The 27,041-nt window shown below is 41.3% G+C and overlaps 2 protein-coding genes across 2 annotated transcripts in view; both read left to right on the forward strand.

The window, feature by feature from the left end:
* Window positions 1-27,041, forward strand: part of BCAP29 (B cell receptor associated protein 29) — a 920,634-nt gene that overhangs the window by 454,386 nt on the left and 439,207 nt on the right. The window lies entirely within an intron of this gene.
* NAMPT (nicotinamide phosphoribosyltransferase) lies at window positions 1,143-26,434 on the forward strand. The gene is made up of 11 exons (XM_083701556.1): window positions 1,143-1,645; window positions 10,861-11,017; window positions 13,090-13,193; window positions 13,982-14,110; window positions 15,364-15,522; window positions 15,815-15,951; window positions 17,787-18,012; window positions 20,811-20,930; window positions 22,550-22,690; window positions 22,801-22,935; window positions 23,834-26,434. The coding sequence occupies exons 1-11, from the start codon at window positions 1,586-1,588 to the stop codon at window positions 23,945-23,947; spliced, it is 1,482 nt and encodes a 493-aa protein (XP_083557682.1). The 5' UTR covers window positions 1,143-1,585; the 3' UTR covers window positions 23,948-26,434.

Genomic DNA, 27,041 nt, shown 5'->3' on the forward strand with positions numbered 1-27,041 from the left:
TCCGCAAATCTGGAGTTCCTCCCCCCAACATGTCTTCCTATTTTGCATTAACCACGTTTGGGATACCTAGCCATCACAACAGATTTCGAATACAGTGGTACCTCGGGTTAAAAACTTAATTCGTTCTGGAGGTCCGTTCTTGACCTGAAACTGTTCTTAACCTGAGGTACCATATTAGCTAATGGGGCCTCCCGCTGCCGCTGCGCCGCTGGAGCACGATTTCTGTTCTCATGCTGAGGTAAAGTTCTTAACCTGAGGTACTATTTCTGGGTTAGTGGAGTCTGTAACCTGAAGCGTATGTAACCTGAGGCACCACTGTACACACACAGTGCTTTTTTTCTGGGGGTACGCATACTCCTAAACATTTTGTGAATTTAAGTTTGGCCTCAGAGGGGCAGTATTTCAGTATGATAGGAAAAGGAGAGTATCCCTAAACATTTCTTTAGTAAAAAAAGTGTGTGTGCGTGTGTATTTTAGAATTACGTTTCCCCAGAGCACATTTTATGGAGTTTATAGTTGGAAACGTTAGGACTTTATAGTGTCGCGCCGAGGCTGCCATCTTCTGCTCACTTCGCTGGCAGCAAACCCTACTGAATTTAGTAAGGTCTACTCTCGAGTAGACAAGTGCCTTTGGACATAGCAGGACTTGCACCTGGACCGTTCGGTGGTTTTTTGTTTTTTTTTAAACGCAACCCCCAAGCACGGTCACAAAGCACCATTGAAAGCTGAGAGGTTTAAAAATATATTTGGTTCAGGGCCGAATCACAGCCTACAAGCAATCTTGTGGCGTCCCCTGAGGGGATTTACGGGAATCCCAGCCGCTTCCAGGAAACTCAGAGCCCACGAGGGCGCAGAGGGGAGGAATGTCCCTTCGCGCTCCAGGTTCGCTTTCCATTCCCCTCAGACGCCTCAGCAAATTCCGCCCGTGAGCTGAGGAGAATCGAAAGCGTAGCCCAGGCGGCCGCTTGCCGCGCATGCGCGTAGATCCTTTTCTCTCTCGTCTCCCGCAACCTTCGCCATCCGCGTCGAGCGCCGCCTCACGCCCGCCCTCCTTCCCTCCAGTCCTTCGCCCGCGAAACCCACCGCGCCGCCCAATCGGAGGGACGCAAAGCGGAGCGCGAGCCCCTGTGACGTCAATTCCTGAATCCAGAGGAGGACGAGGGGAGAACGCGCGCGCGCTGCTCGTCGTGCGACGTCTCCTGCCCTCCACCAACCCCACGCGCCCTCCGCTGCCGAGGTTGCGGAACCAATTGACGGAGACGCCGAAAAGCCCCGCCTCCTCCTCGCGGTGACCTCACAGCTCTTTCTCTGTACCGTCCCTCCCGCCACTCTGGGGACGGCGTCCAATCCAGGGCGGGGATGGCGGCGGCGGGGCGGTCCCTCGGCCCTCCGTGACGTCGTGGCCCCGCCCCGCCGCCCGGCTGCCCCCTGAGGCGCTTGGCAAGCGGGCAGCGAAAGCGAGTCAGTCAGCCAGTGGCAGTCAGCCTGCCTGCCTCGCGGCGAAGCCCCTGTTCCGCGTCCCTCCTTCCCCATTCAGCGGCTCGCGGGGGTCGTCGTGCTTCTCCGTCCTCAGCCCCCGAACAAGATGGAAAGTGCGACGGGGGGAGCCGAGTTCAACATTCTCCTGGCCACCGACTCCTACAAGGTTGGGGGCGAAGCGGGAGGGAGGGAGAGAGGAGGGTCTGGGGCGGGAGGGGGAGGCCGGGCGGGCGGGCGGGCGGGAGGGGCTCCCCTGTGGCCCCTTGGGGAGGGAGGCTGGCTGGGCTCCCCCCGCTGCCTTGGGCTTCTCCCCCCCCCCTCCTTCCAGTCTCCTTTCTGTTTCGTGTTCCTGCCTCGCACCCCGCCCTCGCCAGGCCAGGCACCGGGCCAGGACGGGGCTGGGGCTGCCTGCATGGCGAGGGGGCGCCGGTGCTACGTGTGGGGCTGCTCGCAGGCCATGCCCACATGCGAGAGGCTGCGAGGGGGTGGGAAAGCCACCCCGCTTGGCCTTTGCCCTTCTCTCCTGCGCGCGCTCTTTCAACGGGCTCGCCTTGGTTTATGCAATGCAAAGCGCAGGCTGAAGCTTGCGGTCCTTTGTACACTTTGGCTTGCTAGCTCGCCTGCAAGGGGCTGTTTTGTTTCCTGAGGGCAGAATTGTCAGCTCTGATGGCTTGGTCTGGCCATTGGAGTCCGGGGGGGGGGAGCTGTTCCCACCTGCCCACCCCATTGAATGTATTAAGTGGTATATAATTTTAATGGAGAAGGGAGCGAGCGACAGTGAAGCTTCTTTTGGAGTGCAACATCTCTCCATCCCTCACATATCCTTACGGGTTTATCATCCACACATGCTGACATAGGTGGAGGGTGGGCAGGAGACACTGGCTTTACTCCTTCTGCCCCCCTCCCTTTATGCTTTGTGCTGAGAAGCTTCTAGTAAGTAATAGGCAAGTGCAGAGAGAGAAAATGGGGCGAGATAGAAAGTGACACCTGTGGCATGGAGGAGATGCCTCCCCACTGTAACTCCTACTGCACTTGGCTCTTTTCATCTCACTTCCAAATTCTTGCAGGGGGAATTGCAATGATAGTGAAACACCTGCCTCCTTCACTTACTAGACTTGTGGGAAGCGCTAATATTAGTTCTCTGGTGGCAGGAAAGGGAGTGTTTCTGAGGAAAGGTAATCTTTGCAGGCAAACTGACTTAACACTTATCTGATAGTAGAAGTACCAGGTTTCTGTGTGGGAAAGAACCTGATGAAAGTAAGCATGCTGTTTGCTTTTTATCAAGATAGTAGATTCTAGCTACTCATCTGTACAGAACTGAACAGCTCTGAAGCGTCACTTATAATTGGTATTTCCTATACTTTTGGTATTTCCTAACTGTTACAACAACAGTACAGTGTTGTAGAAAAACAAAAAAGAGGAGGTTAATGAGAAAAGATAAGGAAGTTAAGCTCTTCCGGCAAGGTTTTAAATCACAGGGTTTTCGTTTGGACTCATTACTGGTTTAGCTATCCTTCAGCATACATATATTTGTTTCTTAGCAAGACCTGCCTTTGGTGCATAAATGGTTGGATTATAATTACAGTAGTGATAGTACTACCCAGAGTTTAATTCTGTTACACATTTGTCAGTCTTTAAAAACTTGGAGCTGTATATGGTGGTAGATTGAGCATTGTGAAACTGAAACCATTAAACCAGTCGTACAGTTGTTACTGATGATAAAAGCATTAAAATAGCCACATTGATTTCAGGGGAAAGTTCTTCTTGTGGGAAACTATGACCAATTTATGGAATTAAAATAAATGATAAATGGAAATAATTGGTTTAAGATTATAATTTCAAATGATGCATTTGATTCAGATTTGCTGTAGTGATTTACCTGCTGCAGGCAGATATCAGTGTAATTTGCAATGTAATCCTTTACATGTCTACTCAGAACTAAACCACATTGAGTTAAGTGCAACCTCATAGGTCAGTGAGTATAGGATTGCAGCCTTAATTGCTAGATTGTGCCCTGCTAGAAACAATGACTAGCTTTTACAGGAATAGCAGTGAAAGAGATCCTTCTGTTATGTATAAGGAGTCTCCTAATCTTTGCCCAAGAGACTTTGTCATTTAACAGTAAATGAAAGCAATTCAGAGAGAGCCTTATGCTGCTATAGTATCAAATAGCAAAGGTTGTTTAAATCGTGCTTTCAAGCGTTCAAAGCACTTCATCTGTATTTAGCTGTAATCCTTACCTGCAACCCTATAAGGTAAGTCAGTATTTCTAGGCCCCCAGATTGCAGCTGGACTCAAAAGAGAGAGGCAGCTAGATGCCTGTGGGCATCTAGTGAATTCAGAGTGAAGACTAGATTTGAATGGACTAGTCTTGTTTACTTACAGTACCCCTGTAATCCATGCCTTAGCAATCTTCAGTAGCCTTGTACAAAGCCCTACACTGGTTACTGCTAAGAGTCTAGTAGCCTTCTTTCCATGCTGACCCTGAAGGAAGGAGAGCCTTTCACCAGTAACCAGCATAGAAACACAGACTGCCAGTAAAAAGAGCCCACTCCCAAGTGAATTGCTGAAGGAGTGATGGACAGATACCTCCACCAGCCTGATCACTGCATGGAATTCTTGGTGGCTGGTGGCTATTGGAGAAATACAGTGGTACCTCAGGTTAAGTACCTAATTCATTGCAGAGGTCCGTTCTTATCCTGAAACGGTTCTTAACTTGAAGCACCACTTTAGCTAATGGGGCCTCCCACTGCCGCCGGCCCGCTGCTGTGCGATTTCTGTTCTCATCCTGAAGCAAAGTTCTTAAGCCCTGGTAATATTTCTGGGTTAGCAGAGTCTGTAACCTGAAGCGTATGTAACCCGAGGTAGCACTGTATTGCTGAAGGTTTTTTCCACTTGCTGTGTATTACCTTGATGTACTCGTCCAACATTGTCCAATATCTTGTCCAACATTTGCTTCTGAAGCAAGTGTGCTAGTAACCTGACTGTACGCTTATTACAGAGGAATGCTGAACCCCACAAATGATCTGATTTTATTTAGGTAAAGGTAAAGGGCCATTAGGTCCTGACTCTGGGGTTGCGGCGCTCATCTCGCTTTATTGGCCAAGGGAGCCGGCGTACAGCTTCCGGGTCATGTGGCCAGCATGACTAAGCCGCCTCTGGCAAACCAGAGCAGCACACAGAAACGCCGTTTACCTTCCCGCCAGAGCGGTACCTATTTATCTACTTGCACTTTGATGTGCTTTCGAACTGCTAGGTGGACAGGAGCAGGCACTGAGCAACGGGAGGTCACCCTGCCGCGGGGATTCGAACCGCTGACCTTCTGATTGGCAAGTCCTAGGCTCTGTGGTTTAACCAACAGCGCTACCCACGTCCCGCTGATTTTATTTATAGCAGACCTAATTGCAGTTCAGACAGATTCGTCAGCCTCTACTATCTAGAGAGGGAGATAGTTATGAATCAAGGATGGAAAGGAAGGAGTACCATCACGTTGTGTGTGTGTGTGTGTGTGTGTGCAGATGCTTAGGGAATTTTGAATTCTGATCTGAGGTGACCTGATCTGCACCCCCACAGCTGACTGGAACTTAGTTATCCACCAGCGTTTGCACTTTCTGAATGTTTCTGATAAAGTTTTCAGCACAAAAAATGCTCATTTTAATAGAAAATTGGTTTAGAAATCTATTTGAAGATAACACATTTGAACATGTGTATTTAAATAGCTGTTTAACATGAATTTTCATGCACATTTGTCTAAAATGTAGAATGTGGAAATGGTGTGGGCTTATGAATGAAGAAATGTTAAAACGGCATAGACATTCAAATTAGAGAATTTCTGTGTATATGCACTAGTGAAGATTTATCACCAAAGACATTTCATTTGTACAGACCTTTGGATGGAGGCTAAGAAACTTGTAGAGTGCAGGTGTAATGGTTATGGGTGGGTTACTTGTGCATAAATTGCCCCCAGTTCAGTTAGAACGTTTGCTCAACCATGTTTAGGGTTAGAGCTTACCCTCCGTGACCCGTTAGTCACTTGCAGAATCCGTCAGTGGGCGTTTCTTGAACCTCTTCCAGCATAAAAGCTGTTTGACCCTAAGTCTCCTCCTATGTTCCCTGCGCGGAACGCGTCTGCGCAAGTAAGGGGACGGCAAGGGCGTGCCAGCGCGCTCTCCGCTGGTTTTGGTTGAAGGGTCTTGGAGCCCTGACACCGATTCCTCCATCTCCCTCTCCTCTCTATTGGTGTCACGCTGAAATCCTCCCCCCCCCCGACTGGTTCCCTCTCCGGCATCGCTCTGGAGCCCTGCCTCCGCTTTTCGCTCTGATGTCAGTTCCCTGACAGCGTGTGTACTGATCATTTTAAAAAACGTGCCCCAAACAGCTGCCTGAAAGGCAAAATAGAGGCAATTGGCATTTTAACCTGGGTACATGTACCAGTATATAGGGACAATTAAAAATTAATGTCGGTGCCATAAACAAAAAAACCCAAACAAATGGTTGCCCTATGGACCTTACAGTCTAAATTTTTACACTGGGAAGGCAACATGCAGCTAATATGAGGTGATAAATGTTTTAGAGGGATCTGAAGAAGATCTATAAAAAACACTTTATAGATGTTCTTGGAGTTGCTTAAAATTTAAAAGTAAGCTTATCCAAGTTTCTTATTGATTGCATTTACATTCCACTTTTTCCTCCAAGAGCTCAAGATGATGGTGTACATGGTTCTCTCCCTCTTCATTTAGCCTGGTGAGGTAGTTGAGATCAGATAGGCTAGGCTGAGAGTGATAAGACTGGCCCAGTGTCACCCAGCGCACTTCATGGCCAAGTGGGAATTTGAATCCTGGTCTTCCATGTTCTAGTCCTACATTTTAATCGCTATACCACACTGGCAGTCTTTTATTTTCCTGCACAGAACTTAAGCAAGCATGTTAAGTTCATCACTGAAAGTCAAGCAAGGATGTTGGTTGAACTCCTTTAACAAGAGATCGCCGCAGAACCAGACCTGCCACTGTGAAGGCCCTGCTCCTTTCACAAGTCACTAGCACTCAGAGCAGGACTTCCATTTTAATGGGTGGAAAGAATGTGCAAAGTCTTTAGCTGTGGGTTAAAACACTTGCATTGCGCCAGAAAACTAACGGGTTGCCATTGTGGTTAACACAAAGCAGGCGTTACATTCACGGTGCCTTTTCCCAGTTGAACAGAGAAGCTGCCATGTTCTCCGCTAGCTGGACCTTTCAAATACTTTGGAAGGGAAGCCACATAAGTGTTGGGTGGATAAGAACACAAAGTTTGGCGCTGTGTTCCCTTGGAAGAGCATTTGTGAGACATCTTGCTCATCTGATTAGAATGCTTTTCCTTTTAATATGGAGACTTTGTTGATGGAAATAAGTGATTGTGATTCAGAGGAAATATAAGACACTAAACTAAACACATTACCTGGTTACAGATGACCTTAATTTCCCAGGATTTATAAAATTTTGTAGTTTGGGTTAAACCAACTCGCTGGCATACAGCAGCACATTTATTATTTATTTGAAACACGTTTGCCCCAATCTTTTGCTAAAAAGGGTTCCAGAGTGGCTTACGAAGATCAGTAGGAAAATAGTAAAAAGGTAAAGGTACCCCTGCCTGTACGGGCCAGTCGTGACCGATTCTGGGGTTGCGTGCTCATCTCGCTTAAGAGGCCGGGAGCCAGCGCTGTCCGGAGACACTTCTGGGTCACGTGGCCAGCGTGACGAAGCTGCTCTGGCGAGCCAGCACCAGCGCAGTGCATGGAAACGCCGTTTACCTTCCCGCTATAAAGTGGTACCTATTTATCTACTTGCACTTAGGGGTGCTTTCGAACTGCTAGGTGGGCAAGAGCAGGGACCGAAAGACGGGAGCTCACCCCGCCGCGGGGATTCGAACCGCCGACCATACGATCGGCAAGTCCTAGGCACTGAGGTTTGACCCACAGCGCCACCATACGATCCCAGGAAAATAGTATCTGCCTTCAAAATGACAGTCTGAAAGATGTGACATACAAGGGAAAGCGGTTGGGGAGGGAAGAGAGAAAAAGTAAGCTCACGAAAAAGTTCTGAAAGTTACAGTTCTTAAAACAACCAGCTAGAATTGAAACAGTTCAGATATCCTCATTACCTTCTGTGGCAGGCCCTAAGCAGTGGAATTGTCTGTGACTGTCACCTTAATTGTATAGTTTGTGTTGTACACTGAAAAGACATTTCATCGCCCCTGATCCTTGAAATATAGATATATATATGAAATATATGTATTTTACTACCCACCTCGTTCTTGTATATTACCTGTTTTAACCATTCGTAGTATTGCATAATGATCAGTGCCATGAAGCTTTTAATATAAGCTGCATAGTGCTCATTATTTGGCATCACATTCCAGACTGAAAAATACTTCTATTCACATTCAAGGGAACTCCCTTGATATGGAGCTAATTTTACTAGGCATCCAGGCTTTAATTTGCTGAGTTCCTGTCTGTTTTTGCACTAAAATCACTCTTCTAGATTCTGCAACTGGAATGCTGTCTAGTTCAGAGAACAATGTGCAGGCGTACATAGTCCTGCCTGAAAAAGTGTTTAATCAGAGTTTTAGCAGAGTTTTGGAAAGCTTTAAAAAATAATTATATGTTTTTAGTCCTGCTAGGTTCCATATCACTTTACATAGTTCAAGTAAGTTTAGGATGCAAGATTTAAAAGTGAACATAGTAGCTCCCGGATCAGAAAACTAAATCCATAAAGATACTGTTTGCTATCCAGAAAACATCTATGCTGTAGTGTATGGACATTCAGTTTTTCAAGCAAAGATAGGCTTGGTTCGAGCATCACACTAAACCATACATTAAAAGGAAGGTGCTCCAAAGCTCCCATGTTTTTTTTTTTAAATAATTTTTATTAAGTTTCTGTTTAACAATAAAGAACACATAATAACATAACATTTTCCAGTATCCACATTTCATACACTTCCTTGGACTTCCTCACACCTCTTGTTCCTGCTTTCTAAACTCAAAAATTTTAACAGCAAATTATTAACTTATTTTAATTTATATAATAAAGTTTTCCAATATTAAGGTCTCAAAATTTAAAATTTAGCCACTCTCTTATTAGAGCTTAATTATAAAATATTGTTAATCCAAAATTTATCCTTTCTTTCATTTACAGTCAAATTTATATTCCTTATTACTAATTTATTGGAGCCATGTTAATATAAATCTTACATCTTTCTTAACATTCATACAATTTGCAATGTTTTTGTAAATAGTCCTTAAATTTCTTCCAGTTCTCCTCCACCAGTTCTTCTCCCAGGTCTCAAAGCTCCCATGTTCGTCCTCAGCTCCTGCGCCACTGTGCTGCTTATGAAACAAAGCAGAGTCTGGCTTTGGTTGTCCATACCCAGGCTCATAGTTTGTTTCTTTGCAAACGTACATGAGTGTGAAACCAGTTTGGTCCTGGCTCACTACTCTGTGGTTTATTTGACGGAAACATACACTGAGCCTGGGGTTCAGATGATTCAACAAGATGCTTTGTTCAAGGGGTGATGGCAGCAGGAGTGGTTACTTTTGAGTAGCACCATAGTCTGTGGGATGTGTGAGGAACATGTAAGCAGCGCCATGATTTAATGTGATGTGTGAACCATAGAATGTAGTGAAAGAGCAAAATGAAAGAGCTTTCTTATCAAGTGTTTTCAGTTTAGGCATATTCCTTAGAGTAAGACCTGGATGTGACATTTAATCTTCAAATATGGCACTCAAAAAAAAAATTCCAGACCGTGTGGAATTCTTAAAACTTTTAATAGCATTCCAACAAACCTTCTGATCTGTTATTTCAGAGAAAGGTTGCTGGTGTTAGCTGTGGACTGCAATTCAACCAATTGTTGTAGCAAATGCTACCTTTGGAGATGACAGAACAAAATAATTCCCCATTCTGTTTGTTTAATTAATGGGTGTCCTGCTTGTAGGGCTACATCAAACTCTTTAGAGTGGTTTGCTTAAATTAACTCTAAAATTATGAAGTTGTTTACACATTGTAATACGCCAGTAATTCAAATTTAGGATTTTTAGAATTAAAAAATCTGACTGAAAATATTTTCACTATATTAAATTTTTTTTACCATTATCAAACATTCCCTTGCAGTGTTGGAAACCCAAATATTACAGCATTGTGCTGGTGTGTCAGAAACAGAGAGTGAAACTGACCAGTCTAATTCATTTCCCAACCTGAGAGAAATGCAAAAAAATAAAAAAGCATAAATGGTGGAAAGGAAATTTGACTTTTAAAAAACTTTTAATCTACAGCTTTAGTTTGCAGGTAAGGGAAAAATAAAATGCTTTTGTCTTGAAAATGTCAGAAGTACATATTTTAAAGTAAGCTGGGAAATCTTTCTCAGAAGAGGTGCCATCAAAATGATGTTCTATGTGTAAAATTATCCCATTTTCATGTCTTATTATAGATTTGTTTTAGTTTCAATAGAACGTTGGCAGAGTCATTTATTGAAAACTGTATCAATCAAAGCTCTTGTTTTTTCTTAAGCTTCCTGTAATTTAATAACCATTGTTGCAATTGAGGGGGGAAATATTCTGTACCATGTCATTCATTACCTGTGGTGTCACTAATGTGGACAATAAAATTTGGTTAATCTTTCTTCCCCTGCTTATATGGAGTTCTTGTGTGTAGCTGTGCAATTTCCCCAGGAAGCACACGATTGACAGGTGAAGTTTAAAAGGAGCTTGTTTATAGACAAGACAAAGCACTTTATAATTGCTGTGCAAGTAAAAAACACACAACTGCACATGGTGGTGGGTGTTGAGATCATACGGATCTTCCACCAGAATAACTGGTTGCAAGCAATGCTTGTTACATTCGGTTTGTGCTTGAAGGAAAACTTCTAATAAGGACAGCAAAAATACTGCAGATCACTGACACCTCTAAAGTCAGGCTCCTATACTAAGTTTGACACTGGAGCCCCTAAGCAAAAATTAACCAAACATGTCGCTTTTCCCATTTGTTCTGAATTCTGGTCAGTTTCACTTCTCAGTTATGGAAAAGTTGTTAGATAAGCAAGATAGAAAAGGAACCCCATAGGTAATAAAGCAGTGGACATTTTTGCTTGGTCAGCTGAAATCTGGACAGACAAAGGGATGTCTGGTTGGAAATCGTCTGTTCGATATGCTACAAGAGAAGCAGAGTGCTAAACTGCTCCTTATTTTCCAAATCCTGGAAAAGCTGAACTACTTCAAGCTTGCCAGGCTGAGCTGGAGGTTGAAGGGTGAGAGGGATCCTCACTACAATGTGTATGGCACTGTCAAAGCTCGTTTGGATAACCATTTTTTGTATGTGGTGAAATGTTTTCTTACCCAAGTTTTTCTCATTTTAGGTGACACATTATAAACAATATCCACCCAATACAAGTAAAGTTTATTCCTACTTCGAATGTCGTGAAAAGAAGACAGAAAACTCTAAATTCAGGAAGGTGAAATATGAGGAAACGGTTTTTTACGGGTTGCAGTACATTCTTAATAAATACTTAAAAGGTATTTCATATTGGAATTTTAAATAAAATTACTCACCCATTCTTTAACTTCACAACTTTTTCCGTGGATCCTTTAAGCAGGAGCAGCTATGAAGATGTCTTCATTCATGATAAAATAACTATCAAAGGGTGATACTGTTTGATACTCTAATGGTTGACTTAATTTAAGACTTAGGTCGGGGTGGGCGACTGGATATGGTCACTGGATCCTATTGTTGTTTCCCCCACCCCTCACGGGCCAGGAAGAACTTTCTGAGAGTAAGAGCTGTTAGACTGTGGAAGCTTCTCCCTCAGAAGGTAGTGAACTCTGTTTCCTTGGAGGTTTTTAAGCAGAGGTTAGATGGCCACAGGTCATGGATCCTGTAGTTGAGATTCCTACATAGCTGGGGGTTGGACAAGGTGCTTTCCAACATTGCAATTCTATGACTCTTCAACATATTTATTTAAAAAATATTGATAAAATCAAATGCTCATTCTCTGCTGACCTTTCAGCAGCAGGCAAAGACATTTTATTCAAGAGTGATGGCCTTTGGCCTTATAAGCTGAAAGGTATGGCCTCAGTAAATGCTGCAATTCCTTCAATTTACTGTTTCTATTTATATGTTTGGTGAGAAGGCGGCATACAAATGTAACAACGTTTGAATGCAGTTTAATGATTACCAAACACAATCTTTGCACAGAATCTAATTTTAAAAATTATTCCCAAATATGATAGTGTAACTTGGCAAAGCATTTTATGGAAGTACTTTACATTCTTCCATAATGTAATAATTCTTCCAATACTTTACAGCAGCTAGACTGGTGACTGGGAGTGGCCGCTGAGACCAGATAACACCAGTCCTGAAGGACCTACATTGAATTGTGCCCGGAAACTTACTGGGAACCAAAGTGTTGGTGCTGACTTTTAAAGCCCTAAGTGGCCTCAGCCCAGTATACCTGAAGAAGCGTCTCCACCCCCATCGTTCTGCCCAGACGCTGAGGTCAAGCTCTGAGGGCCTTCTGGTGGTTCCCTCACTGCGAGAAGTGAAGTTACAGGGAACCAGGCAGAAGGCCTTCTCGGTAGTGGCACCCACCCTGTGAAATGCCCTCCCACCAGATGTCAAAGAAATAAACAACCATCTGACTTTTAGAAGACATCTGAAGGCAGCCCTGTTTAGGGAAGTTTTTAATGTTTGATCTTTTACTGTGTTTTTAATATACTGCTGGGGAAACCAAGCCGGATGGGTGGGGTATAAATTTATTATTATTATTATTATTATTATTATTATTATTTATTTTATTTACATGTGGAGCTGTCTGGTTTATCATATCAGCTTCTGCAAGTACAGTGATGATAATATATATCTCTGTAATCTGGGTTAGGGTCATCATTTTGTCACTGGCATGCAGCCAGGTCGTCATTTTCTTGATTTATATTGATCAGCATAGTGTCTAGAGACCCAATCTGAAGGAAAAGCTTTCTGTTTGCTATGGAATGTAATGGTAATCTAAGATTTACTATGTGACAACTGCAACTTTCATTCGAGTACATGAAATCGCTGTCAGACTCATCTGATTACAGCCAATTGGTAGAGATAAGCATGCTATTTTTGCTGGTACATTAACTGGCTATTTGATTTACTCTATGTCCTAATTGTAAATCATTCATTTGAAATTAAATTGCACTTTAAGCAATGGAATCTGTTGTTGAGTAAGTAGTATTTACAATCTGGATGCACCCAGCCCAATCTGTGGCACGTTTACTTGGACATATATCCTTCCAATTTCGTCAGGTCTTCTCCCAGCAGCAGCCCAGCAATGCAACCCTTGGCATGTCTACTCAGACCTGCTCCATTGATTTAATAGGCCTTGCATTCAGGTAAGTGGTATAGGACCACAAGCCTGTACAGTCCTAGAGAGAACGGCACTTAGCCGTGGCCAAGAAATCACAATTTTTGCATAGTTTGTTTCCCCTCAGGACTTCCATAAAACAATAAATGGCAATGCCCAACCAACTTTTAGAACATATTCTTATGATTCCGTATTTATTTTTTTTTGTAATTGTTATACATCTTTTAAAATTTTTCATCATAGGCAAAGTGGTAACCAAAGAGAAAATCCAGGAAGCCAAAGAGGTATACAAGGAACACTTTCAGGATGATGTCTTCAACGAAACTGGGTGGAACTACATCCTTGAGGTAAAAAACTAATGATGAACACTTCAAATGTGAAGACACAAACATACTAAACTGCCTAATATTATCTGGTCTTAACTATGTGGTTGTAGCTGACAGACGCTTAGCTTCTTCAGTTTGATAGGAATAGCATAGCTACTTTGTTGGTATTGGTTTTTGTGGGTTTTGGTTTTTTTAATAGTTAATAGAGCAAAGGCAATGCCTATCCTTTACTGGGAGTTGTTATTGTACACAAAAATATGTGGGAATTGAGCTTGAGGGTTTTTTTTGGGGGGGGGGGAGGAGGAATCCATATAGAATTGACAACTGACACATTTGGAAAGAGCATTATAATCTTGTTCTATGCCTTTTGACTGATAAAAACCAGTTTTTTTACAATATTATATTAATTTAAATTCAGAGGTGAGTTGAAACTGGGCAACATGTTGATGCACCAGCAATTTGTCACTGCCCTTCTAAGGAAGCTTACCCCACAGTTTGAAGGTACAGCCTTAAATTCCCTTGTGAAATCACTTGCTTTTAAAGAGGCACTGTGACTCATGCACAAGTTCTACATGTGAGCTAAGCTTTGCTAAATTTAAGTCAACTCAATTATAAGCATTGTAACTGAAAAAGAAAAAGTGTTTTTTGAATCATATTTGAAAGTTGTGTAGCTTTGTACTTTGATTAACCCCCATTTAAAGGAATATACTGTCAAATTAAAAAAAATACTCATGGATACAAAACCTATTTTTCACCCAATGAAAAAGTCTTCAACACCCTTTCCAAATAATTATTGTCTCTGTTTACAGAAATACGAAGGTTGTCTTCCCATAGAAGTCAAGGCTGTTCCTGAGGGCAGTGTCGTTCCCAGGGGGAATGTGCTCTTCACTGTTGAAAACACGGATCCGGACTGTTACTGGCTCACAAACTGGATCGAGGTAATTAATGAAAAATTATCTCTGTGATTGATGGTAACTTTCTAGCTAATTTGCTTTATTTTCAACATGTCCTGATCATATATTTGAATCTATCGTTTAAAGACGTCATTCTGCCCTTTGATATGAGGAAACACATAATTAAATGCAAGTTGTGCTAATTGTACTGCGTTCCATGTGCTTTTAGACTACACTCAAAAGGCACTGGCTTATTCCTTTGCATGGGTCTCTTTTTCCCAGATGTATGTAAGGCGGTTTGTATTTCTTACTGATTGGCCCACAAGCTGCTTAATCAAGTTTCCTAGGGTTATGAGTTTTAAGATTGAAGCCATGTGTCCCCTGTTTGGTATAAAGTGGTGCCAATGCATCTTTTATGCGGAAGAGAGCCTGTGCTGTGGACAGGCCTCTTGTCAAGTTGTGTGCATGGTCCCACCTCTCCCTTCTGTCCCCAAAGGGGCAACTGGTTCTTTAGAGTGTCACTATTTCCCCCCATCTCTTTATGCTAAAACTATATCAAGCACATCTGTAAAAGCTGGTTGGCGAAGAAAATCCGGTTTGGAAGGCCTGTCTAAATATTAGGTTTCAGAAGATGTCTGAAAGCAAGCTCGGAGGATTCCTGCTGAACCTCTATTGGCAAGGAGTTTCACAGGGCAGGACCTGCCACGCCAAAGGCCAGTTTCTTATAAAGGCCAGATGAACCTCAAGGTCATGGGGAACACCAAAAATGCCCCATCAGAAGACCTCAGCATTTGGAGCAGTAAGGAGTCAGGCAGTACTTTGCACCAAGTGGAGTAGCATGTTGCCAGTAGCTGCAACTTCCAGACCAGATACAAGGGTGAGCCTCACATAAAGTGCATTGTAGAAATAGAGCCTTGAGTTTTCCAAGACTTACTAGGCTCCTATCACAACCACCATCTTTTGCCATCCTTCCCCTCTCCCAAACCAAGTGAAATTAAGCCCAGTGGTGCTTATTTCTCCACAGATGAAATATTTGTTGGATGATGGAGGTATATTTCTGCAATTACTTCTTAAATGTCTGTGAGTGGGTTTGAAAACCTTTAATACTTCAAGATAATTTTCAAACTTGGAAAGCGCCAATAGAAACCTGAATTACCTTTGTGCATATATGAAAACTACCTGCCATATCTAATTTGATTCTGCATTGTAGTTTCCATTTAGTGGAAAGGTTAATTTTCCCTATTGTATCTAAGAGTGGGTATCTTCACTTACGCATGAAACATTTTTCATCTTTATAGACTATTCTTGTTCAGTCATGGTATCCCATCACAGTGGCCACAAACTCAAGAGAACAAAAGAAAATATTAGCAAAATATCTGCTAGAAACCTCAGGCAGTTTAGAAGGTCTGGAGTACAAGCTACATGATTTCGGTTACAGAGGAGTCTCTTCGCAAGAGGTAATGCTATTTTAAAAAATGTATTGAAATTACATATTATCTTTTTTTCTTTCCAAAATTGGAACCCATAAACCTCCACAGTGTACTGTATATTTCTTCTTGCAGCCTTAAATTCTTCAGTAATAGTCAATAAGTGTGGCACTTCATATCTTATTTATATTGTCCAGCAGATATTAGGACCAAATGAAGAGAGTACTTATTAATGTGGAGTTACTCTGCTCTGAAATGGAATCTTCTAGTGATTGCTATTGGTTTTGCATGCCTGTAATTCATAATTGTGTCTTATTCTCAGACTGCAGGAATAGGAGCCTCTGCACATTTAGTGAACTTTAAAGGAACTGACACAGTAGCGGGAATTTGTTTAATTAAGAAGTACTATGGAACGAAAGACCCTGTGCCAGGCCATTCAGTACCAGCTGCAGAACACAGGTATCTTTGTATTTCTTTGATGCATTGTATGTGGAAATCAAAGTGCAGATTAGCTGAAGGTCTGGTCCTCCAGCATCTTTGAGGACCACCTGTCCTTTTTTTTTTTTTTAAAGGAAGCACACACCTTGAACTCAAATTATTAAACAGTTCATTAACAAGTTGATAAAACAAGTTGATAATTACAGACAAGCAATTATAGCTGTTGATTCTGCTTGTTTTATATGTTCAAATGTAGTAGCATTCAATTTTCTTTTTGACTCCGATTTTACATTATTTAATTAGTCAGTAAATTCTTGCCTGAATAGTTAGTTACCAGGTCCCAGGAAGATAGAAGTTTGATTCAGCAACTTTAATATGTAACATGTTTTTACAGCTTGTTCTTGCCATATTTTTGTGATCTGAGCAATAACTATTAGAATAATTATTTAATGTGTCATAATTGGCAAGCTTGATATTTAGTTAATTAGAAACTGAGTACCTCTTTTGTCAGCATGTCCAATTTTTCCATCGCTGTCAAATGCTTCCACCACAATATAAAAAGCTTGGGTTTTTGGAGTGTTCCAGAGCAGAAAGTTTGAGTATGTATCGCACAGCAAAATGAGTCAGTGCTGCTTAACCCAGTCCCCCCCCCCAATTCTAAGTGCTGCTTAACCCATTAATAACCACGTTTCATAGGTCAGTATGAACAGATTGAATAACTGGTATGCAACGTTCAAAGAAAAGTCACGCTGGAAAAAACCAGGGTGCCTAAATATTTGATACTTGCACTTCGGTTTCAACCCATATTCAATCTTTCTTATTCCTTTTGGTGGTCTTGCCAAGCTACTACATTTCGGTGGTCATAAAACAACACTCCCAAGTGTTGTTCAATTTGTATGGGTGAAATGCAGCGTGGGGAATAATGTACCATAAAGTTGATAACTCGCTATGATCAGGTACATAACTGTCCTAAAAATCATGCTGAGGTGAGCTGCTGAAGTCAGTGGTAAATTCCAGTGCCTTTCTACTACACACAGTCCTTATTACCTTTTGGCAAGAATATAGTTTGATTTTTATATTCTGTTCCTTACTTACACTGTCTTTAGAATGTTAATGATTTGGGTACTTTCTTTGCTACTCAACTGTCTAAGAGATACTTGGTATACCTTGGAACTGTTTTTGTATAAGATGGTTCTTTAGTATACATAAGATCTCACTTCCTGAGAAATCTGATTACACACTTGGGATTAAGTGCAGATTTAATGTCCCAGCAATTACAGTCATACCTCGGCTCCCGAACGCCTTGGGGAAGTTGAACGTTCCAGCTCCTGAATGATTGAAAACCAGATTTCCGGTCCCGAATTTTGAACTTTTTTGGGGAAGCCAAACATTTGGTGCAGCTTCCGCTAATGTTTCTGACGCACCTGCACAATTGGAAGCCACGCCAGATTCTGTTTGACTTCCGAGGTACGACTGTAGCCTGACATTCTGCTGGTATCCCGTGTTTGCTTGTGTGCATGCAGTTGATCAGGGTGACCATTATTACTGCTGTCTTGATACCTGGCCTCCAAACCTGGGCGTAACCAAGAACTTCTAAGAGGCAGTTAAGATACTGGGCTTAATTAGGCAGCAAAAATTGTTCCACATGAATGAAAGCAGAACATGAATAAACTTTGTAGTGCTCCAGAAAGCATCACTGATTGAAACCTGTACTGTCGGTTGGTTAAAAAGTAGTGTGAAGATAAGGAATGGTTGCATTTGTATTAGCATAGATTAGAGTTGTCTGTTGTAAGCTAAAAGGAAAACATAGCGTGGCAACTAAATATCAAATGAGTAAATCTCTTCTGTTCTTCCAGTACTATAACAGCTTGGGGGAAAGACCACGAAAAAGATGCTTTTGAACACATTGTGACACAATTTTCTTCAGTGCCTGTATCTGTGGTCAGTGACAGTTACGACATTTACAATGCTTGTGAAAAGATATGGGGTGAAGATTTAAGACATTTAATTGAATCAAGAAGTGCAGAAGCGCCACTGATTATTAGGCCAGATTCAGGAAATCCTCTTGACACTGTGCTAAAGGTAATTCTTTAAAAAATCTTCAGTTTTTAAACTTACTTAATGAAGTTATTTGGGGAAGACCTTTTCTTTTAGTCTAATGCCATTTCTACTCTGTTACAAAATTGTATGATTGACAAAATGGTTTATCTAAAATTACTTAGAAATATCTATGTGGACTTCACTAGCTATGCCTACAGATAATTTTTGTTGGATCTGTTCAGTTTCTGTATCTAAATATATTTATGAGCTATGCTGACGTTTATTAAACTGGTGTCTGGCATATATTAAGTTTCTATAGAAAGACCTAAACATCTCATATCGTTAACCTGAAATTCATAAAGTGACCTGGTTCACACATTATGGTAAGCAAAATTATGCTTGGGACCATGCATACTGTGTTGACTTCCAGAGAGAAGCTGGCAACCCCTTTGTTCAGGCATAGGTAAACTCGGTGCTCCAGATGTTTTTGGGACTACAGCTCCCATCATCCCTAGCTAACAGGACCATTGGTCAGAGATGATGGGAGTTGTAGTCTCAAAACATCTGGAGGGCTGTATTTGCCTATGCCTCCCTTTGTTCCTTCCCAGTGCTTTTAGCACAGTGTAGTGGCCAAGTCAAGATTAGGCTTTTCTTGGTTAAGGGCTTTTCTCCCTTAACCACAGCCTGTAATGATAGCTCAAGCCTTTTCTGTGCTAAAAGGACTAAAATGAAAAGGACTCTGGAGGAGCGCAGTGAGTGCAAGCATATTTGCATGGTCCCAATAAGTCATATGGATCATGACATAGGAGTGAGGCCACCAAAGCAAGATAATTCAGGCCATGCATGGGAACCAGTGACCTAATGGGCAGGTGGCTTTGCACTTGGCTATGCAGAAAGTGGATTTCACAAGCCCTTATGGTTGCTAAAAGCGCATAAAGATAATACTGGTGTGTCATGCAGTGAACAGAGGACCTCACTGCCCTGGCCATATTTGGATGTATTTCATATAGACACCAGTTTTGTGTGGATAACTATTTGAACATGTTATAATAATATATATTGTATTAACTTTTGTTTTGATTTATTAGTGTATCCTTAATGATATGTATGTATTATATTTGTTTAATCCTTTTATTTTTTTCTTGTTAGCTATGCAATTTTTTAAAAAGACATTCACAACCCCATAAAATCAAAATCCCATAAAACTAAACTGTTTGCAATACATATGTTTTGACTAGTAGGTTGCACCACTGAGTCTTTTCATTCTTACATATAGCTGCCTGTAAATTGATTGTCCTAACCCTTCCTTTCCGAACCGTCATGGATGGTAGCAGGATAGCATATTACAGTGGTGCCTCGCAAGACGAAATTAATCCGTTCCGTGAGGCTCATCGTATAGCGGTTTTTTCGTCTTGCGAAGCAAGCCCATTGACAGCTTAGCGGATTAGCGCTATTAGCGGTTTAGCGGCTTTTAGCAGCTGATAAGCAGCTTAGCGGCTTAGGAAAAGGGGGGAAAACCCGCAGGAACTCGCAAGACATTTCGTCTTGCGAAGCAAGCCCATAGGGAAATTTGTTTTGCGAAGCGCCTCCAAAACGGAAAACCCTTTCGTCTAGCGGGTTTTCCGTCTTGCGAGGCGTTCGTCTTGTGGGGCACCACTGTATTTAAGTGAAGTAGTTCTAAGCTATCAGTTTGTTCTTTTGCATAGGACACATCTCAATTATAATTACAACAGCATTTTGGGGTGGGGGTGACATCACCATTTCCAGGATAATAGTTTAGAATGGTGACTTCCAGACTAGTTTCTGAAATTTGGGGATTCCAGCTTTGGCTTTCAGAAATTTAAAACAACACTGTATAGTGCCGCTGCGTTGCCAATAAAAGTTAATGATTTCAGTTTACCAGCACAATGGAGTGCTTGATAAACAATGACAAATGTTTCAGCTGCTGCTATCTACAAAAACAAATACAAATATATCTGGTTTGTTTAAATTGGCACAGGTTCCAGTGGCAGAATATTGTACAATTTTAAGGCATTACTGAGACCTGAGGAAAGACCTGAGTAGGCACAAACAATTTTGTAATTAAATAGAGCCGTAAATCTCAAATTAAGGCTTCGGATGAGCTAGTGACTTTAGCAGGCAGCCATGCAGAAGGTAACAATAAGACTTGAACACTTCTTACTATAAGAAATTTTCAACTAACTTTCCAGTCAAGAGACACAAGTAGTTAAGGCTTAATCCTAAGTAAATAGGACTACCGCTTTTTGGAAGCCTTCTACAGTTGTACCTTGGATCCCAAACGCCTTGGGAGTTGAACGCTTTGGCTCTCGAACGCAGCAAACCCGAAAGTGAGTGTTCCGGTTTGCGAACGTTCTTTGGAACCCGAATTTCCGACGTGGCTTATGCAGCTTCCAATTGGCTGCAGGAGCTTCCTGCATCCAATCAGAAGCCGCACTTGGTTTCCGAATGTTTTTGAAGTCAAACGGACTTCCGGAATGAATTCTGTTCAACTTACAAGGTACAACTGTACTAAAAATCCAACCTCGCAAACTTAGATTACTTTTAAGAATGTCACAATCTGGCTTCCCTATACCAAGTTGTTGCATTGGTCTATCTCGTTCAGTGTTCTCCACACACTGAATGGCAGCGGGTTTCTTGACAAGGAATATTCCCAGCAGGGATTGAGCCTTGGGAGTTGTATGCCTCAGTACAGTGGCTGAGTTCCTTTATGTTCACCTTCTTGAAGCATAAAATTTTGACCCAAGGCACACATACTTGTATGACTGAACTGGCTTATTCAGCGAAGTAATGGACTAATTGTTTAATTTGGCTTTCTGCAGGTTTTGGAGATTCTAGGAAGGAAGTTCCCTATTACAGAAAATGAAAAAGGCTATAAAGTGTTGCCCCCTTACTTAAGAATTATTCAAGGAGATGGTGTAGATATCAACACATTACAAGAGGTGAGCCTTTTTATTAATATGTAGATTGCGTCTTCAGTGTCTTCTCTGACACAGCAATTAAATAAGAACAACTTTGTTTTTGTTCACGTTTTTGTTCATATTATTCCCAAATGGGTCAGTGTGCTTGACTGTTAACTAGATGGTTGCTAGCCTGAGCCCACCCAGGATACCAGGGGGTTGGACTAGATGACCCTCAGGGCCCTTCCAACTCTACGATTTTATGATTTAAGATTGTATGTCACAGCTTAGTTTCATCTGGCCTCTAATGTGATGCCAAAAACACTCCTGCCCTTGAAAGCAGAAATCTGGCCTGCTGTTAACTGGCTGCATCTAGCCTTTGAAAGTTGTCTTCAGACTGAAGGCTATCCAGTGCTGTGAAAGACACTACCTTGAAGGAAGATGTCTTGAAGCAGCCGATCAGATAGCTGAGAGCTGCCTAATCTCAGGATAACACTCGATAGCGACCCACCCCCCAGCCTATGGAGGGAAGCCACCAAAGATGCAGATTATCAGGTGCAGAAGAGCCTTTGGAAGGTGATAGAGCGCACCTGGTCAGGCAATTCTGCTGGAAGTTTCTCTGGGGCTCTTCTAACAGTATATAACCCAGTATAGACAGGAAGATGAAATAGGGTGTGGGAAATTGGAGAGCGCAAAGAGTTAAAGGTAAAGGTACCCCTGCCCGTATGGGCCAGTCGTGTCCGACTCTAGGGTTGTGCACCCATCTCACTTAAGAGGCCGGGGGCCAGCGCTGTCCGGAGACACTTCCGGGTCACGTGGCCAGCGTGACGAAGCTGCTCTGGCGAGCCAGCACCAGTGCCACACACGGAGACGCCGTTTTACCTTCCCACTATAAAGCAGTACCTATTTATCTACTTGTACTTTGACGTGCTTTCGAACTGCTAGGTGGGCAGGAGCTGGGACCGAAAGACGGGAGCTCACCCCGCTGTGGGGTTTCGAACCGCCGACCATGTGATCGGCAAGCCCTAGGCGCTGAGGTTTTACCCACAGCGCCACCCGCGTCCCACCGCGCAAAGAGTTATGAAGGTGTAAATAGAGCAGGAGCTGATCTGTGCTTTCAAAGGCATTTCTTGGACCATTAAACCACAGAAATCAATTGCTCACTCATTTGTGTGTTTCTGTGGTTCAATAGAGTAGTAACAGCTGTAGTGTAGGAACATTGCTAGTTGTCACTTGGCATACAAAAGCACCATCTAACCTTGAACTGAAATAACATGTGAGCAAACCTTAGCAGAAGGGAGGAAGTGAAGTCTGAGTGTTTGTCTTTCAGCTGGAAAAATAAATGGTGTTTTTATCCTCACATGTTGCTGTAAAGTCAGTATCTTTGTGTGTAAAATATGCCTACCTACCAGTGCAGTTGTTTCCCCCAAAGATAATTAATTGCACTTTTATGCATATTATGGTATTTGTTGGCAGCAGTTTGCTGTAACTACATGAAATATTTTCAGAGGGTTTGCGAAGTATCACTGAGCCTTAAATAGTCTAAAGTTCCTGTTCCCATAATATACACTAGTCTGTAAAAGAACACCATGGTAAATGCTTAATATGAAAAATGTCTTATTTGTGCACCTCTTAATTTTATTTTATTGCTTTCTTATCAGATGGTGGAAGGAATGAAACAAAATAAATGGAGTATTGAAAATATTTCATTTGGGTCTGGTGGAGCTTTACTGCAGAAAATAACTAGGGATCTCTTGAATTGTTCCTTCAAATGCAGTTATGTGGTAACCAACGGCCTTGGGGTATGTTCTTTAAATGTAGATTTTACATTAGAAAAAAGGGCCTTGATTTCATTCTTCAGTGTGAATGTGCTCATCTTTTACTCATAGCATCTTTTTATTCCAAATTTTAGGTAAACGTGTTTAAAGATCCTGTAGCTGATCCCAACAAAAGGTCAAAGAAAGGCAGGTTGTCTTTACACATGACTCCCGATGGAGACTTCGTTACGCTAGAAGAAGGCAAGGGAGACCTTGAAGAATATGGGCAGGTATGTATGCCTTAAACCCTTGATGTAGGGTGATATCAAAAGTTAGTCATGCATAGTCCCATCTGTGGACTTAACTAATTTTTATAGCATGCTGAATACAGTTGATGTTCATTAATTGTAGCATCAGGTGATTACTTGAACGTGTGAACCAATCAGACCAGGGAAGAACCTGAGTATTAACCAATGCCTATCCCAGGGCAATCATTTTCAATTGCAATAGTTCACGTTTTTAACAGAGCCGTAAAGGGATAAGACTTACAAGTGTGTGAATCAGCCCATGGTTATATTTTAATATGGGTTTTAACTTAAATCATAATTACCATGATATGTAAATTAAAAAACTCAGAGTTAAAGCTGTGGTTTCTCCAAGTTTTGAGTTTATGTGCTGCTGAAGCAAGCACACTTTGCCAGGTTTGAGGAGCCCAGTTTGAAATAGAATCTGTTGGACATTAATGTTCATTTAGGGGCTAATTGTCCATACAATTGTCCACTCTCAAACCCTAGGCACAGTTAGCTGCTAAAAGAGGTAAGATGCTTTCTCTATTTATTCAAACAGATTTATATATTGCTTAACAAAAACACCAACATTCCAAGTGGTTTACATAAAATAAAACAAAATATTCATTAAAATACAGATAAAATCAACCAACTTTAAAAACAAGTAGGTAGAAAAGCAACAGTCTGAAAGACAGATATGGATAATAAAATCTATGTTCCCTGCCTGTCTCTGGGGGACTTCAAATTCCTACCAGCCTGGCTTATATGTGTCTGAGTTTGGAATGATGAGCTGTGTCGCTCTTGAGTGAGGGTCTTCATCTGCCAAAACAGACTCCTTGACATTGACAGGCCAAATACTGTTTTATTATTGAAACTAAGAGAAAATGGTGTCTGTTTGCAGGATCTCCTTCATACAGTGTTTAAGAATGGAATAGTAACGAAGTCCTACTCGTTTGATGAAGTAAGAAAAAATGCCAAGCTGAAGAGTAGTGAACTGACAGAGCCATCTCACTAAAGTTTCATTCCATGTTTGTATTTGTGTAACAACTGTGTATTGCATAGCTAATGATTTCTTGTACAGATCTGTGTGTTTCTGTTTGCCACATTATAGCCAAATTATTTGTTGGTTTATGGACATCCCTGCCCTCTCTCTTCTTTTCCTTTATTTTTGCCAACCTTTAGAAAAAAAATGGAGTTGGGAAAACACTTGCAGTGTAAAATATGTGCTTCTAGGGGTCCTTTGGTATTCAATCTGGTATTGAGCTCCTCATTAATGAGACACAACTGAGACTTTTTATACATATAAATATATATATATATAGCAACATACCACAAAACAGATCTGCATAAAAGTATCATTGCTTTATGTTTATATTTACCTTGTATTTTTGTACAAACAAGATTGTGTAAAATATATTTAAAAGTTACAATTATAATGTCTTTCCAACTTTTCATGATTTTTATGAGCACAGACTTTCAAGGAAATATTTTGGGGTGGGGGAATACATTGCCTTTGTGTCCATTGATCAGCAAATAAAACATGGCCTTAAGTTTTGTTGTGACAACTGTACTATTTGGAAGTTTTAATCAGGATAGCTCCCTCAAAACCCACAGAGAAAGGGACTTTGCTGTTCATTGTAGCTACTGGTCAGCGAAACCTCCTATATAAACACATAAACACTTGCTAGACAGTAGGCGATATAACTGGAATGCCAAATGAGGAAGGACTTCTTACTGCAACACAGATTGCCAAATGCACCTCAATATTCCAATAATATTGGAATCTGAAATCAGTGCAACTCATTTCCAAGTAAGCATGAAGGAGATCTGGCAGCAGAACTTCTAAGGGATTTCCTTCCGCTACGGAACATATATTTATATCTAAAATATTGACAGGTAGGGAAGTGATGTATTAAAGTAACTACACTTCGGGGTTTATTTTTACATATATTGTGACAAACCTAAAAGCAGAATACTGGTCTTAGTTGTGCACTTTCTTACTTTTTGTATTTTGGTCTTTGGTTTTGCCTTTTTGTCAGACTGGATGTTGACCTTGTATAGACGTCTTAACTATTTTTTTTGTTGAACAACTTTAATAAAACATTATACTAGCAAACTCCTTTTACATTGGTAGCCTCCCCTATAGGGGATACTATGCAGAGGTTAACTATTTTAAATACTAAAGGTGACGAAAGGTACTCTTTTCATGACTGCACTTGATTCACTTTCTGCACATGCTTTGAATTTCTTACTAAAGAACAAGTCTGTTGGTGAATGACTGGGCATGTTGTATCAAGTTCTCAGGTGTACAGCCATACTTCAGGTTGGTAGAAGACATGGATTTGTCAGCCTTTCTAGAGGAAGCAATAAAATTTTGGTTTGTTAGCTCTGCTGAGGGATAAAATCTCGGATCGCTGTATAGGTGACGCGTAAGTGGGTTTAAACAATTATCGGGAAAATGGTTCAGAAGAGCTCTAACATAATGGAGAAAACAAAGATAATATACTTTTAAAAATGCTTGAAAAGCCATATTTTAATATTCCTGCTATGGAACATACTTAATTCCACAGTCTCGATCTATTTTGTGTTAGAAGGTTTTCTACGTTATTGCTATCAGAAATAGTGGTTTGGTTAGCACTCTGAACAGTGAGTTTCACTCCTAGAAATAACTGAAGTAGCTTGTCTTGGGCTGAAAAAGTTCAAAACTGATGAAAGGTTAAGCTTCCACATAATGTACCAAAGAAAGAACTGTATGATAAGTGGTACAAGAAACCTGGCAAGTCTCTCAACTGATATTTTTATATTTGAGGGCAATGGAGAGGCACTCTTTTATGCACCCTGCATTCCCTGGGTGTTTGATTTCTAATTATTTTTGGGAGGGGCTGGTGTGTGGTTTCCCCCCTCTTTATAAAACACTAGGTTTCCTCACCTATCCTGGTTGGAAAATCCTGGGCTCTTACCATCAAGGATTTAGTGTTAAGACGGTTGACACCTGAAACGTGAAGTAGTTTGGTGCTGGATACAACTTTACAGAGCTTGAACCTTAAATATCCTAATTCTTCCATGCAAAAGCAAGCACTGTGTTTGGGTTTGCTTTTATCAATTAGGATCGTATGGACTCAGATCTTTAGCTCCCATTTCATTGTAGTGCAGTACTTGTTTTTAAAAACGGCAGTTGGGAAGCTTTGTGTTTAATTTATTTGTAACCTGTATTTAACATAAGAAATTATTTTTATGACTATTTTTTTCTCAGAGGAATGATTATGAAATTGATATGAAATCTTTTTATAGCAAAGAATCCACCTTGGAAGATTTGAGATGTATTTATTGTTTGCCAAAATTCAAAAAGTAAACAGAATTTTCTCTAGTTTTACATTCCTTCTTAACCTACTTAGCCGAGTAAGTATTCTTCACCTAAATCCTGTGTTTTAGTCAAAATGTACTTTGCATTAAAGACAAATGTAATAAACATGGAAATAAAGTTTTAGTTCCAGTAGTAAAACATATAGCTATTTGATTTTATTTCAGACTTGTTCTTTTTGTTTGTCAAAAATTACAGAAGAAAGGGTGATGCTGTAAGCCAGGGATGGCCAGCCACTGTATTCTGCTTGGCCACTTTATTTCCCAAGCCTTGCAATATATTTCAACGTGCAACCTGAACCCATTGTGGAGAGTCAAGTTCTATAATCAAACTGGCACCACACTGCACTAAATGGCTTCACAGGTATGGAGCTCATTGGCTTGCATGGTGTGAGGTCACTGACTCGAGAAGCTGAACGTGAATGTGCTTCCTAAAAGATCTGCCAGATCAGCAGAAGTCCTTTGTCTGCCTTGATAAGGAACAGCAATACAATATATTGTCTGCAACACTCAGGGCAACAGTCCCCATCCCCTTGCTTGCTGCACCTTGAATAAAATATGATACGATCATCTAGGACGACACATACTTTCTCTGATGCATCCAGGCCACAGCCTGCCAGCTGATCATCCCTTCTGTAACCCAAATAACCTGGTTAAAACACACAGTTCTTAAAGATTTCTAGTGGTCTACGGTGTGTCTTGAGTCTCACACTTTTTGATGGAACACAAATATTCCAATAAAATACTTT

This window comes from Podarcis gaigeae, assembly GCF_964106915.1.
Source record: "Podarcis gaigeae genome assembly, chromosome: 10".
Taxonomy (NCBI): domain Eukaryota; kingdom Metazoa; phylum Chordata; class Lepidosauria; order Squamata; family Lacertidae; genus Podarcis; species Podarcis gaigeae.